Genomic DNA, 13,988 nt, shown 5'->3' on the forward strand with positions numbered 1-13,988 from the left:
TGACAAAATACTGCACTAAATTAAAAATTAAAATGTTACAAATGTACAATAATGATGTTGTAATACTCATAGCATTAATATAAAAAGAAGATGTTATATTTTACAAAAATTAACAATTTTGAAATGCGGTGATGGCTGAATTTTTTTTTTAATCTCAGTGTTCCTATCAGTGTTGCATAAGGTGTCACGTGTTGCAAAATGTCACACCTTTTTCCCAAAAAACTAAATAAATAAAAAATTATTGATTATTTCAAAGGGTTATTTATGACACATCATTTTGATATTTTCATGTCTGGTAAAAATTTGGGATTACTGCCACACAGACGGCAGTGCATGAAAGACAGCAAGACACCACTGTGAAACTATGACATTTCTGACACTGGCTGGAATCCCCCTCATGTCAATACAAACACCCATCTCACTCGGCCCCCTACCGGCCACGGGCCCAACAGCAGGAGGGGCGTCAGTCCAGCAAACAAACTTCCCAGAGAGCTGCGAGGAAACATCAGAAAGTCGCTCGCGCTCCTCCAGAATTAACTTTTGGAACTTACGTCGCAACCAGTTTATAAATGAATACGGTTTCCAGCTAAATAACATCTCCTGAGCACATTTAGCGCTTGGTGTGCTTTCATTACCACGAACAGCGGATTTACTTGCCTTTATTCATAGTTTAAACGGACAGCAGCGGTCGCTTTGGGACCTCTTCAGTGTGAACGCCTTTACAGATGTCTTTATAATGGAGGAAAATGTTTATTGTGTTTCAGCTTTTTCCTTTTAGTGTTTGTTTTAACCGCCTTGAATATTCACAGCAGATGTCTGCCGGCGCCAGCTGAGTCTATTCCATGTACATTTTGTATAAAACATAAAGTTCTTTGGCACTTTAATGCATACACCAGGTGGTAACTAACCGCGTTTAAGTTGCAAAGGATGGCCGGCGTGTTGCGCACCCTGAGCCGGTGTCTGCTGCCCGCTGAGGCCTCTCACGATGACCGGAGTAACGGGAAAGCACAAGACCGCGAGCGCGAGGCGAAGCGGCGCAGTCGCGAGATCGACTCCATGCTCGCGCGCGAGAGACGCTCTGTGCGGCGTCTGGTGAAGATCCTGCTGCTGGGCGCAGGAGAGAGCGGCAAATCCACCTTCCTCAAACAAATGAGGATCATCCACGGGAAAGAGTTTGACCAGAAAGCACTGCTCGACTTCAGGGATACCATCTTTGAGAATGTCATCAAGGTAACGGTCTCACGCGCGTGACAAGTTTGCTTGATGACAAGATTTGCTTTAAGTTTGCAGTGTTAAACAAGTTTTGTTGTTTCTGGCGTAATAATAGTCTGTTTTGTTTGTCAACAGTTTTGTGAATTTTCTGCGTTTCATAAAATTCAACTTGCATTTATGAATTATTAAAGCGATATAGGCTAGATAGGTAGGTAAATTGTTCTAAAATGCCACCCTTAGAAATTTGTATTTGGTTTATATATTTAAAAAATAAATTAAAAACAGACAGAATGACAGATTTGAAATTAAATCTATAAAAAAAAATCATCATATATTTCATTATATTTAAGAAATGAATTAAAAAGGCAGGCAGGCAAATGGATAGATAGATAGATAGATAGATAGATAGATAGATAGATAGATAGATAGATAGATAGATAGTTTTGAAATGCCACCTATAAATTTGTATGCAGTTTATATATTTCATCATAAGAAATTCAATTGAAAACATAGATGGGTAACTGTAAGTATGTACAGATAGAAAAGTAATTAATAATCTTAAAATAATTCTGTGTTGCATCAAAACATCTTAAAATGATGTTGTGTCAGGTTGTTTAGTTATTCTAAGGTCACCAAGGCCATGTTTCCTTGCCCAAACTTGCCTGTTTCCCGCTGTGACATGCACTTTTGTTGCAATAAGTAAAACAAACATTCTCTACAGAAATGAGAAACGCAAACAAATGCATTTTTTTGCATTCAGCATAATTAATACTTCCCCAAAGTCTGTGCTTCAGTCATCAGAAAGTGCTCATATGAACTCTCATCACATGTACGTGAACCAGCTGCTAATCATGCAGACTCACACGAGTTACTATCAATCCTTTCTTTAGCTACATATTAGATTGAGTGCAATATCCATGTTAGTTGATTATACAAAGGTTTTGGATACCCAATCCATGTGAAAATGTTCTTTTTTTGAGCATCTGATTAATTCATTTTGCTGATAGTCATGTGAAGGTTGCTTTAGGCATCTGCTCTACTGCAAATCAGAATCCCATGGGATTATTGTTGGGTCATTTCCCAAGCACGTCTATTTAAGATGTCTGCGTTTAATAGCAGTGGCTTGACTCACAGCTTGGAGTTAACGGGAAAGGAGTGAAAATGCATCCCAGAATGTGTGTGCGAGATGAGATATAAGGCCTGGGGCTGTTGGAGTTACAGAGGAACATGAGGAACAATGTTTGGCCTTTCTGGTAGAAGCAACTTTTTTTTATAAACCAGTAATCACGAATCAGCATCTTAACATTTGCAGGCTGGCAGATGTTCTCTCGTAATTACCACAAGACTAAGCTTAGCTGTCCTTACAGTTAGCAGTACATTGAGTCACTTTGTTTGGCTTAGGTTCATCCCTGGCTCTGTTATGAACGGAGAGATTGTGTCTGACTTATCATTGTGATCAGCTCATGTGCTTTCTGAGCTCACGTGTCTTTGGATGTCTTAATATCTCCTGATTTTTCCAGTATCTATGTACTTTCTGCACTTGTGTCTTCCTCTCTTTATCTCTTATTTGGTTTTACATTTGGTTTGGGAAGTTTACTGATGGCATCTGATGTGATCATAGTGAAGCCTTTGAGATTAGCTGCTGATGGCAGAAGACTATTACAGCCTGAATCTATGTTACAATGGGGATAGAGAAGATCTAACATTCTTTTCATGTTGTTCAATACGTCTATGTGCTTAACAAGCACTAGTTGACTGAGTCAGAGCTTTTTTTGTGGTGTTTATTTATAAAAGAGCTTTGTTCATCGTCTTGTCCTTGTCATCTTTATGGTACTTTGATTTTATGTTAGATGAGATGTAATTATATGGATCAATGATATAATGCTAATTTTGTCTTATTAAATAATTTATTAAAATATATATAAAATGAGTACAACAGGCAGAAACATGCAGAAAAAGACATAAAACTGAAAATTATATAACTGTGTATCAGGCAAATAATCTTTTAAAATATCAGATAATTTGACCTTGTTTGGCAAGACATATAAAATATGAATGATTTATGATATTTGTAAATAATAATAATAATAAATACAAAATAAATAAAACACTTTTTACTTAAAGTATTATTTCATTAAACCCAACTACATTAATCATTAAATAAATCTTAAAATGCTGTTGTGTTGTATCAAATCTTCTTAAAAATAGGTTGAGTCAAAAAGTGTCATTGCAAACTTGCCTGTTTTCTGCTGCCACATGCACTTTTGTCACAAGAAGTAAAATAAACATGCTCCATACACACACACACAAAACATAAGTAGGCCTAAATGCATTTTTGATGACAATCATTCAGATTTGTACACTTAAATGTATTGACATTTTTATCTTTCATTAAATTAAAACTTTTGGTAACACTTTAGATTAGGGAACATTATTCACTATTAACTAGTTGCTTATTAATATGCACTAGCATATTTGCTGTTTTTAGTACTTATAAAGCACATAATAATGCATGACCATATTCTAGACCCTACCCAATAACTACAACAACTTCCTTACTATTAATAAGCAGCAAATTAGAAGTTTATTGAGGGACAGCTCTTAGTTAATAGTGAATGTGTGTTCCATATTCTAAAGTGTTAAAAAAGTGTTATAGCATTTTTTTTTAAAATGCTATACAGTTTTGCAAACCCACTTGAATACAAAGATTATTCAAGTCAAGTCTGCTTTATTGTCAATTCTTCCACATGTACGTGCCGTACAATACATACAGAGAATTGAAATTGCGTTACTCTCAGACCCATGGTGCATACAGTTAACATTAAACACGTTCAAATACAGATAATACAGTTTAAACATATGTACATACAACTATACAGATATACAAATGAGGACATTGTAGAAAAATAAAGAAATAGATGAAGTGGCATAAGGCGCATGGCAGATAGATAGAGTGCAAACCAGTTAAATAAAACAAAACTGTGCAGATATATGTGTAGTGCAAGAAGAGCTTATCAGTAGGGAGAACAGTCCTTATATCAGACTATCCGAAGAGGTAGTTTGCAGTCAATGCTGGTTGAGGTAGTGATCAGTCCATCAGTCACTGACGTATGAAGCTGGTCCTCGCCTGGAGACTCCGCAGTCTCCTCCCTGATGGCAGCAGACTGAAGAAGCTGTGTGCCTGTTCTAGGAACCTGGTGCATGTGTTTTCAACTAGATTTTCGTCATTGTTCCATATATAATAAATGCTTTTTTTCTCTATTGGACATAAATATGTCTGTATTCTGGCAAACTATGATGTTCATTTATTCAGTGGGAAACTGAAATGATAAATATTCCTATCCTTGGTCTTGTTATCTTACTCACAGTTTGGTCAAAAGCAGTGCTGCCAGATCAGAGGTTTGGCTCAGTGGAAGAGTTTAGTTTTATATAGAAAAGGTTATGTTTCTCAGGATGTTAGCGCAGAGGTCCACATGTTCCATCTCCATGGTTCTTGTCCACCAAACATTTAGCCGAACTGCCAGACATCACATCATGGGTCTTTCCCACAGCCAGAGAAATGTGTAAGCTTTTGTCCATAATTTTCAGGATAAGAGTGACTCCAGGAGCCCATGTCGTAGAGAGACAAGACTGAGGCAGAGCTAAAAGATTCACTTTGTTTCGACTGGGACTGATTGCGATCAGATCCTCTTCTAACCCACCCGGGGAGCAAAGCAGCAGAACTGAGCTTTCTTTGTGTTGATGATGTCATCTCAGTTTATTTTCAATAAGACCCCTTCACCACAAAGTGACTATAGTGAGCTGAGGAAAACATTATAATGTAGTTCTGATCTCTTTCATTAGCTGCAGAGGCAAATGCTGAGGTCTTTGTTTTGGAGCATCTATGTGTACACGAGAACTTGAAGTCAGTTTTATGACTAACCGCACTAAACTCCCTAAATGTATGTGTTGGCGCTGATTACACTGTCCACTCGCTGCCTTGCCAGTCAAGTGAAGAGAGCAAATGGCCGTGAAGAATGTGCCTAAAGTTTTGTGTTTATGTGTGGTTTACCATGGCTTCTAGTCACAAGTCACCACACTTGGTTTTATTAACTCTAGTTGTTAAAAACATCTCAAGGTTATGAAAAGGTTATGAAACACCTTTATTTAGATTTGAGAAACTTTTTGGGGGTTTAGGGAGCAAAAAGTAACATAAATAAAGGCCAAATCACACAAAAATATAATTTATAGTACACTAAACTACTATAATTATATTAGCTCTTTAAATTCGAGGTGGAGTCTGATTGGCTGCCAAGGTTTTAAAAGTCTAAAAGTCATTCATACTCTGTGTTGTTAAAACTTTACACTTATAATTAATAAAAAGTGTTTCATGTGGTACAGTAACATCTAAATTAACTGCTTTATTCAAGTCAAAATATTATTTAACATGGCTAATCAACTTACATTAGGTTACAACAAGAAGTCAGGTCAGGATCAGGTCAGTTAGAAATAACTATCCAGATTTAACAACTGCAGAGTTTCAGTTTTTACAGTGCTTTTATTGAACTATAGCTTTAAATGCCCTTGTGGGACTTTTTTGTCCATTTAGCTAGAATGCACATTTTGATGACATTTAATTGCTTTGTGGCATTTTTACAAGCATATAGATGACAAATTTCAACTAAAAGCAACAAAGCTTTGTTTTATAATGTTGAGTCTGAAGTATGATACTTTTTTATGTAGGTTTTAATGCAGGTTTGCTAGCTTTCTTTTGTTTTTTATTTTTTAGGAAGTATAAAAGTTCCACATTGGTGTTAATAGTTTTGTAAAATTGTTTGTAATTCATGTAATTCAGTTCAGGTCTAAAACAGTTGCCTAAAACATTAGTGGGATTTTTTTTAGGACAGTGGCCAGTAAAAGGAAAGCATGTGATAATACTTTCACAGTATTCACAGTCAAGATGTGTGAAGTGGCTTGAGAACTGGACTGGAGACCTTGTTTGTCAGCAGTGAAGTCAAGGTCAGATTGGAATAGCTTCACAATGGTGGTCTCTGTGGGCTTGCAGTATCGCACAGTCTACAGAACCAGAGGAAATGCCTAGCCTCGGTGCACAGACAGCGAATGCTGCAAACAATGGCGATTCAGTCATGCCATCATCTCCCCTCTGGCCGTTTGTCATCACCCTGCTGTTCAGCCCATCCCTCTGAAGGCTCAAGGATGATGACAGTGTTGGTGATGTTTGTTTCACTGATACCAATTTGGAGCAACCCCAGTCCAGACTTTTCCTCAGGGTGGAAAAAAACTAGAACAAACAAACAGTCGCGTGAGTGAATCTCAGCCTACGTGCTGATCAAATTATTGGCTATTTTAAAGATAACGTTATCTTCATTTCAGCCACTCTACAGTGGCAAAGGTCCAGGAGATAGTCCTCTCAACTTCTTCCAGATCCTTCCAGTAATGCCTTTTTTGAATATTGCCCAGAGGTGGTCTGTTTGGAAAGGGTGTAAAATGTTTTTACAACCAATGTTTTTTTAAAGACAACCTTGTTAGATAAAATCTAAATTGAATTAAATTCTATTTCACTTGTTTGATGGTTTGATGATCCAATCAAAACCAGATGGATAAAATCAAGTCCCACCCAATGCCATTTGATATACTAAAAGGATGTATTAAAAAAGCTAAATGTGTTGTGTGTACAGTCTTCAATGTCCAAATAAATGATTTGATACACCACACAATCAGTCTTTCCTGCCTTGTTGTTGTAAACCCACATTGAGTAGGCTGAGTAATTTATGTCTGGGAATGTATTACTTCCTAGATCAGTAGCTAGCTATCTAGTCATTTCTGTTAACTCTTTAATGGTCCTATCTTTGATTGGAGAGTGATCTAAAGACTGACCTGATACTGACACTGCGTGTCGGGACACGATAAGATCTCACCTCCGCTTGGCCTCTGTTTTACCCCTCACTCAGCACTCTGACCCTTCAAGAGTCAGTTTCCCTATTGCAAAGCTCTTGATCTCTTGTGCAACAGGACACCACTGGCAGTGGATCATTTGTACGGAGGAGCAAGTTACCAAAAAGTTGTACCACACCGAAAGGTTTAAATGCATGCATCCTGCTCAAAAGATCCTTGCGGGGGAGGATACAGGAAGTGGATGAAGGGTGACACAGGGAGCAAGCATATATCAAGCCCATCTTCCTGTGTGATAAATCTGAGAGTTCCTCTGTGACCGGAGTCTTGGGAGGCTCCTTCACAGGCAGCTTGTTTATGGCTAAGGAGTTGTTGCTGATTTAGCTGTGGTTGTTCAGCGGTGGGGAAGCCGTGAGTGGCTGCCTGGTTCGTTCCCCACTTCTGCTTACGCTGCGAAATCACAGCTCTGCCATTACCACATTTGGAGTAATTACTGAGCTTGACACGCAGGGCCCGTCTAATGCATGTCAGATGAGGGGCAACAGATTGGATTCGTTGTCAGTTGCGTCTCTTAGCAGAAACCAAGATCACTGAATAATATCATTCTTGCTCTTTGTTGCCTGAACACTCAGGAAATCCCCCCTTTTTCAACAAACAACAAGGGAAATATCAAGAATTGTCTGTTGTAGACTTAAAAATGATATGGAAAACTCTGTGGTTTTTCCCGAGGACTTAAAAAACAAGTCTCTTTGGAAGATGCCATTTAAAACAAACACTTAAGGCTTGTTTTTCAGGAGGCTTTTCAGAAACGATAGGAGCCTTGCTCACGGCGAGTTGAGGTTTTGGAGATATTTTTGGGACATTGCCATGACTCAGAATGAGATTGGAAGCCTTGCAACTGACCTCTCCTCTGTGATGAAGCTGCCTAGCCGCACTCTCTTTTCTCTCGCCCTGACGGTGTCAGTGGATCCAGCCAAGGAGGACAGGAGGATACGTCTACGCTTCCCTGATAGTGTTGGCCAGAAGTGGGTGAAAGGTCAGAGATGGATGGGTGGGTTTTGGGGGCTGCCTCTCGGACACAATAGAAGTGTGACTGAGTTTGGCCCCTAGGAAAGTACCCTGACAACCCTGGACTAAGGCACACTATTAAGAGTATTAAGAAGAAACAGCAGGGAGGCCTTAAGCATGAACAACTGTTTACATTTGTGAACTGTTTGATGGCTCAGGGAATCTTGGGATTTGGGAGGTGGGGGAATCTCAGGATTTGATGGAGACAGCCAGGCTAACAGGACTGTACTACTTTCATTTCCTGTCGCTGCCCTGCTGTTTTATTGGGTTTGCAATGCAACCGTCTCGTGTTGATGTACAAATCCCTCACACATGCGGACAGACTAGGAGTTTTCATTGCCTTTACACTCAACCTATTGACCTGGTGTGCTGGAATGGCATTAAACGGACTCATCCGGGTCACTGGGTCAAATCCCACGAAGCACCTGTGCCTGTGGGACCCTTTATCTTCTTCAGAGACAAAGGCATGCTGGCTGCTCTAATTACTCTAGTATACTTTGCTCTTGGCATTTTTAAGTGCTAGTGTCGATGATTCATACTGAAGAGTAGAAGAAGAGGACCAGGACCCCCTTCTGGGACCCTAAATATCAGGATGTGTTTCCACTGCAACAAAAGGAAGGTGAAATGTGCTGCAAAGGAGGATTTTTACTATTACTCGGTTGATACTACTGCAGTTATTATCGAGAAAAGTCAATGGCCTTATGTTGTATTTACAAAGCGTCTCATGATATTTCTGCTCTTCCACAGAGCACAGCCCTCCTGGTAACTGCCAGAGGCTCAGTTCAGGGTTTTGTGTATTCGATGTTATGCTTGGAAGCGAGGAGGCTCATCGCGGAAGTTTCGTTTCAGTGCGATTGCTGTTCTCAACAGAGCTTTCTGGAGATGTTTTCATTTTTGGCTTCAGAGTTTTTCAGTTCTGGGATCAGATCTTCCTTCCGGGTATACATGTCATGACTGAGTGGCAGCAATCTGAGCTTCTTCTAAATGCAGTACAAGCACACTTTAGATTCGTCTTTAAGTTGTGTCAGCTGACAGTGGTATATTTAAAGCGACCATAGTTTTGACACATCTTATATCTTTTTAGATTTTTTTGTATGCAAATTTTACCCTGAGGTACAATTGTAACGCTAGGAAAGGGGTTTTTTTTGCACCAAAAGAGTAGTAGTTTTACAAAATTTTCTTCTTCATTCTGACATTTTTGTTTAGAATATAGACCTATTCACACCAACTCTAAAAATTTGATCAGACTTTTGCATTCATTTTTTCCCTTTCAGACCAATCCGTAAAAAACGGCTGAATAAAAATGCAAATTCATTCTCTGACAGTAGGTGGCGCTTAGATGCATTAACAGACATTCATTCAAATTAAAATGTTTATCACAATAGTTTTTGCACCGAACTTATGTCTTGGTTTAAACACAGGCCTACACACTCAATGAAACATGTACAAAAGGTATAGTTAAAAACATAATTAATTCTGGTCAGTTCTGACTTCATGTTGATTTTAGGCTAACCTCCTATTGCTGTGGTTCACACTCTTGTACAGCATTATTTCAAGTATTTGTCCCTTTTAGCATAAACAGAGTGGGAGATTTACAGAGACAGAACTTTAGCAGGTTTAGAGTGTGCTGTAGGTGTTAAATGAAGACATTGCTACTATCTTTATTTTGTCTCCAGAAGAATTGCTTCATCTTCCTGTTATAGAAGCTCAGTTCTAGAGACACACCCTGCTGTAGTTATACTGCCCTACAAAGGCAAAAGACCTTAACTCGCTAGAGAGTGAAACTGAGAAAAATTACTTTAAAGTTTTTTACTTGTCCAGCCAAATTAATTATAGGTAGGACACTGGAAATTTGGCAATTAGATGTTTTAGTAATGAAAATTATCTACATTAAAAAATTGTGAGCTCAAACTTGATTTTTACCCCTATTTTGAAGTTACTGTACTCTGCATTTGCATTATCTGCAAAAAGTGAGAAGTCACATCAAGGCAAAAGGCAGTAACTTCCACATTATCAATATTTGATTGCTGATCACCATTTACAAAATCGTTATAGTAACACCTGTATAAAATCTACTGATCATGGACTATCTCATATTGGCTATTGCATATAGTAATGTGACTGTATACATTTTATTTTGACCGTAACAAGCAGACTAAAAGTTAAACATGTGAGTGGATACCGTTTTGCAACCAATTTATTTGCTATGCTCAGTAACAAAGGAATTCTAGACATAGCATAATTGCTTATATTTACTTAAATGAAATAATAGCCTAACCTAAAATAATGACTTGTGGATTGATGTGAACGCCAGCAAACAGGCATGCTCAGAAATGCGTGTGGATTAAACATGTCCGATGATGTTCAGCACTATGGACTGATTTTATCGGGTTACAAGAAAAGGTAGGATATGGATTTAATTGCGAACTGTTAGGCTTCTGATTTTATGACTGATCATGCTACGGAATTCAAGTACACACGCATCCAACTAGAAGTGACAGCCTGGTGAATAATCTGCATTACAAAAAGGGGGAAAAATCTTTAAAGGTTATTCACGATTATGTATTGCTGCCAAGGTGTCTAGTCTTTACAGTACTTTGTTAGTTACCGTAACTTCATTTTGACGCGCGGCTAAACAAAGGCAGAACGCCGTAGCTCAATTTGAGCGTTCCAAACAAAGCGAAAGAGCCGTTACTGGTGTTATACGATGTTCTGCCTTGGTTTCTCCAGGGCTTTTTGAAGTTACGGTTAAGTTGACCCATTATTTTCTCAGAAAAACAACAAAATTGACTCAAGGTACTTATGTGCATGAAAAAGGATGTCTTGAATGTCCCAAAAATATCAATAACTAATTTTCGACAAAAATCGAAGTTAATCAGTCTTTTGCCTTTGCACGGCAGTATACACCCTAGACAAACAAACATGTCATTAATCTCTCTCTCCTTCTCTGTCTTTTTTTCTCAAAGGGGATGCGGGTGCTAGTGGATGCCCGAGACAAACTTGGCGTTCCCTGGCAGAACTCTGAGAACGAGAAGCATGGCATGTTTGTTATGTCCTTCGAAAACAAAGCTGGCATGCCCGTCGAACCCTGCACCTTTCAGCTGTACGTCCCAGCCCTGCAGGCACTCTGGAATGATAGTGGCATCCAGGAAGCCTATGGCCGACGGAGTGAGTTTCAGCTGGTGAGTGTGATCACTATACATTTCCTGACAACCTGTGCCATCTGGATACTCCTCACAGGAAGAGCCACATGGGTCTTTGGGTAGTTGGCAACGTGTGCTCTCATAAAACAAATAATCTATTATTTACCTGGGGTAAGTGCACTGCTCAAGGGCACAGTGGTGATCGTTCATAGATAGCCTCCTAAGGTGGAGCTTCAATGGGCAGCACATTCAGACAACAATCCAACTAACCTTTGGACTATATAGTGATATTATTTAGTGAGATTATTTGGGGAAAATGGTTTACGTTAATAATTATTTTAATTTCAATTTATAAGTACACTACTGTTCAAATGTTCAGTAAGTTTTAAAAAAATAATACACTTCCTTCAAGGTATACGTTTTATATGTGTGTTCCCTGGGAATCAAACCCATGATCTCTACCAGTTGATAGCCAAGGGGTACGGGAAATATGGTAATATTTCTGTGTCAGTTAGATGGAAATCTTTGGCCTAGCTATTAAAGCTAGACACAGGGAGACCTTAATTAAACGTGCTGAATGCAGAAAAGCAGAGGAAGCTTGACTTATTTATGTGCATCTCATCTCAGCGTGCACGTTGCCACAGGACTTTAATGAGTTAAGAAGCTGTGCACAGGAGTCTCTCAAAGTTTAATCGGTCTGACTGCGCACTGGAGCGATGTGATTCACATACACATCTCTGTCACAGTACCTCTCGATCTTTATGAATTTTTTAAGTGCTGTCGAGAGTCCTGAAGATCTAGGTCAATGGAGCAGAATGGAGGACAGCATAGACAGTGAGGAAATCTGTGAGGAAATGGCACAAATTTCCCTTTACGCATGTGATGATTTGACTTCTTAGTGCTCACGTTCTTTTGTCTATAAAGAGAAAAAACCTTCATAAAATCTGTTTTTTCATAGAAATTGAGAGCATAAAGTGTCTGAAGCATCTCATTGATGCTTCTTATTTTGATGAAGTAGCTCCTGACCTTTTGCTGTGGTCATACTAATTTCGAAGGCTAAGAACAGACGGCTGTAATCTGATAAATCAGAGATCTGTCTTTGGCTCTTATGTGATGAGTTCATCTGTGGACAGAGTTCCGCCCCAAAACCCCCTGCATTTTTGTTTCTTTTTCACAAGTGGGTTTACATCGTCGGCTCTTGCTACTGTGATTAAACACAGATGGTCTTGTTTAAGGATAAAAAAAAAGACATTACTTTTCATTTATTTTATTTACTACCTCTGTGGATAAAACTATATTTCGGATTGGCATACATTATCATAATGAAGCCAGTTTATGATATCTAAGATATTACTCAGTTAAGCATTTTTTTGTGCATTAAAATTTGAAATACTACCCCCTAAATCACAATGATTTTGGCAAACTTGAATTGTGACTTGAAAAATGCTAAAACTTAAAAAAATATAAAAATAATATAATTGTGAAATAAAATGTTTTTATAAAATATGTTTTTAATGACTGAAGTTCAGTTGTGATATCTGTAGAGCATGATGGCTAAATGTCTACGTATATTTAATGCTGAATTTAATAATAATGAGATTTAATAATAAAGATTTACACAAAATGCTGAAATTATTTCAATATTAACTCAAAATTCACTTAGAATATGAAAAATATATATATATGCAGAGAGCTAGAAGGATCTTTGTAGATTTTGGATCTAACAATGGCCAGAAGGACGATATATGCTACAGTATGCTAATATGGATTAGAAGTGAAGAAAAAGGATGGAAAATAATGTTTTAAAGCACCCTGGCAAAAATAGACCAGCAAATAGATGTGAGGATTTAAAGAGAAAATGAGAGATTCCAGTGTAGTACAGTTAAATAATTCAATGAAATATTGAATCAAATGAACAGACTGCAATGTCTGTTGTTTCTTCCCATTGCAAAAGAAGATTAAAAGAAAAACCCACAACACAGCACTTTAACTGTAGATAAAATTAGAGAGTGACTGAGAATTTAAAACCTAGTCTATCAAATGATGGAAAGTAATTATAAATGCAGGACATTTAAAGAGAGGAACTAAGAATCTTGTAACATCCAACATCTAGGCGAATAAGCTTTTTAAGTACTTCTACCATTTGAAAGCCATTATTTGCATGTTTTGCTTTAATGAAACGTGTGACGTCTGTGGAGTTTGACCCAGCTGTTTTTCCTTTCGGTCTGTGACATGAGTCTTTTGACCCTATATGGGTCATTACGTTGAACTGGCTGTTTGGGCCAAAGGGCTGGTGCCCCAGCCTCCTTCAGCCTCTTCTGTTCTCTCTCCTCTGTGAAGGCCTGTTTGTTTGTGAGTCCATTCAGAAGTCAGTGAGTGGGAGGACATTACAGGGCTCAGCCTGTCCGACTGAGTGACTCCTGTTCCCTATTGACCAGAGGCCCAGAATTAACCCTGTCCTACAAGTCTTCGTTTCTACCCCAAAGAAAAGTCCGCCTATGGAAATGCTGCTCTTTTTTTCCTTAACAGAAAGTCTCTATTCTACCAGGACGGCAAGTTGTACATGCTAATGAGACCAGAAACTCTCTTTAGATCCCACAAACAGTTCAAATATCAGAAATTGCATAGAATCAATTCAGAATTTAAAATACACTTTGAGGTTTCCGGATTTGA

At 38.4% G+C, this 13,988-nt stretch overlaps 1 protein-coding gene across 1 annotated transcript in view; it reads left to right on the forward strand.

The window, feature by feature from the left end:
- Nucleotides 1-473: 473 nt before the first annotated feature.
- Nucleotides 474-13,988, forward strand: part of LOC306868718 (guanine nucleotide-binding protein subunit alpha-12) — a 32,662-nt gene continuing 19,147 nt past the window's right edge. Inside the window, exons 1-2 of the mRNA XM_079415018.1 lie at nucleotides 474-1,230; nucleotides 11,139-11,354. Of these exons, the coding sequence (XP_079271144.1) occupies nucleotides 928-1,230; nucleotides 11,139-11,354 (519 nt within the window). The 5' untranslated portion in view covers nucleotides 474-927. The remainder of the gene's footprint in view (nucleotides 1,231-11,138; nucleotides 11,355-13,988) is intronic.

Source organism: Barbus barbus, assembly GCF_936440315.1.
Source record: "Barbus barbus genome assembly, chromosome: 4".
Classification (NCBI taxonomy): Eukaryota; Metazoa; Chordata; class Actinopteri; order Cypriniformes; family Cyprinidae; genus Barbus; species Barbus barbus.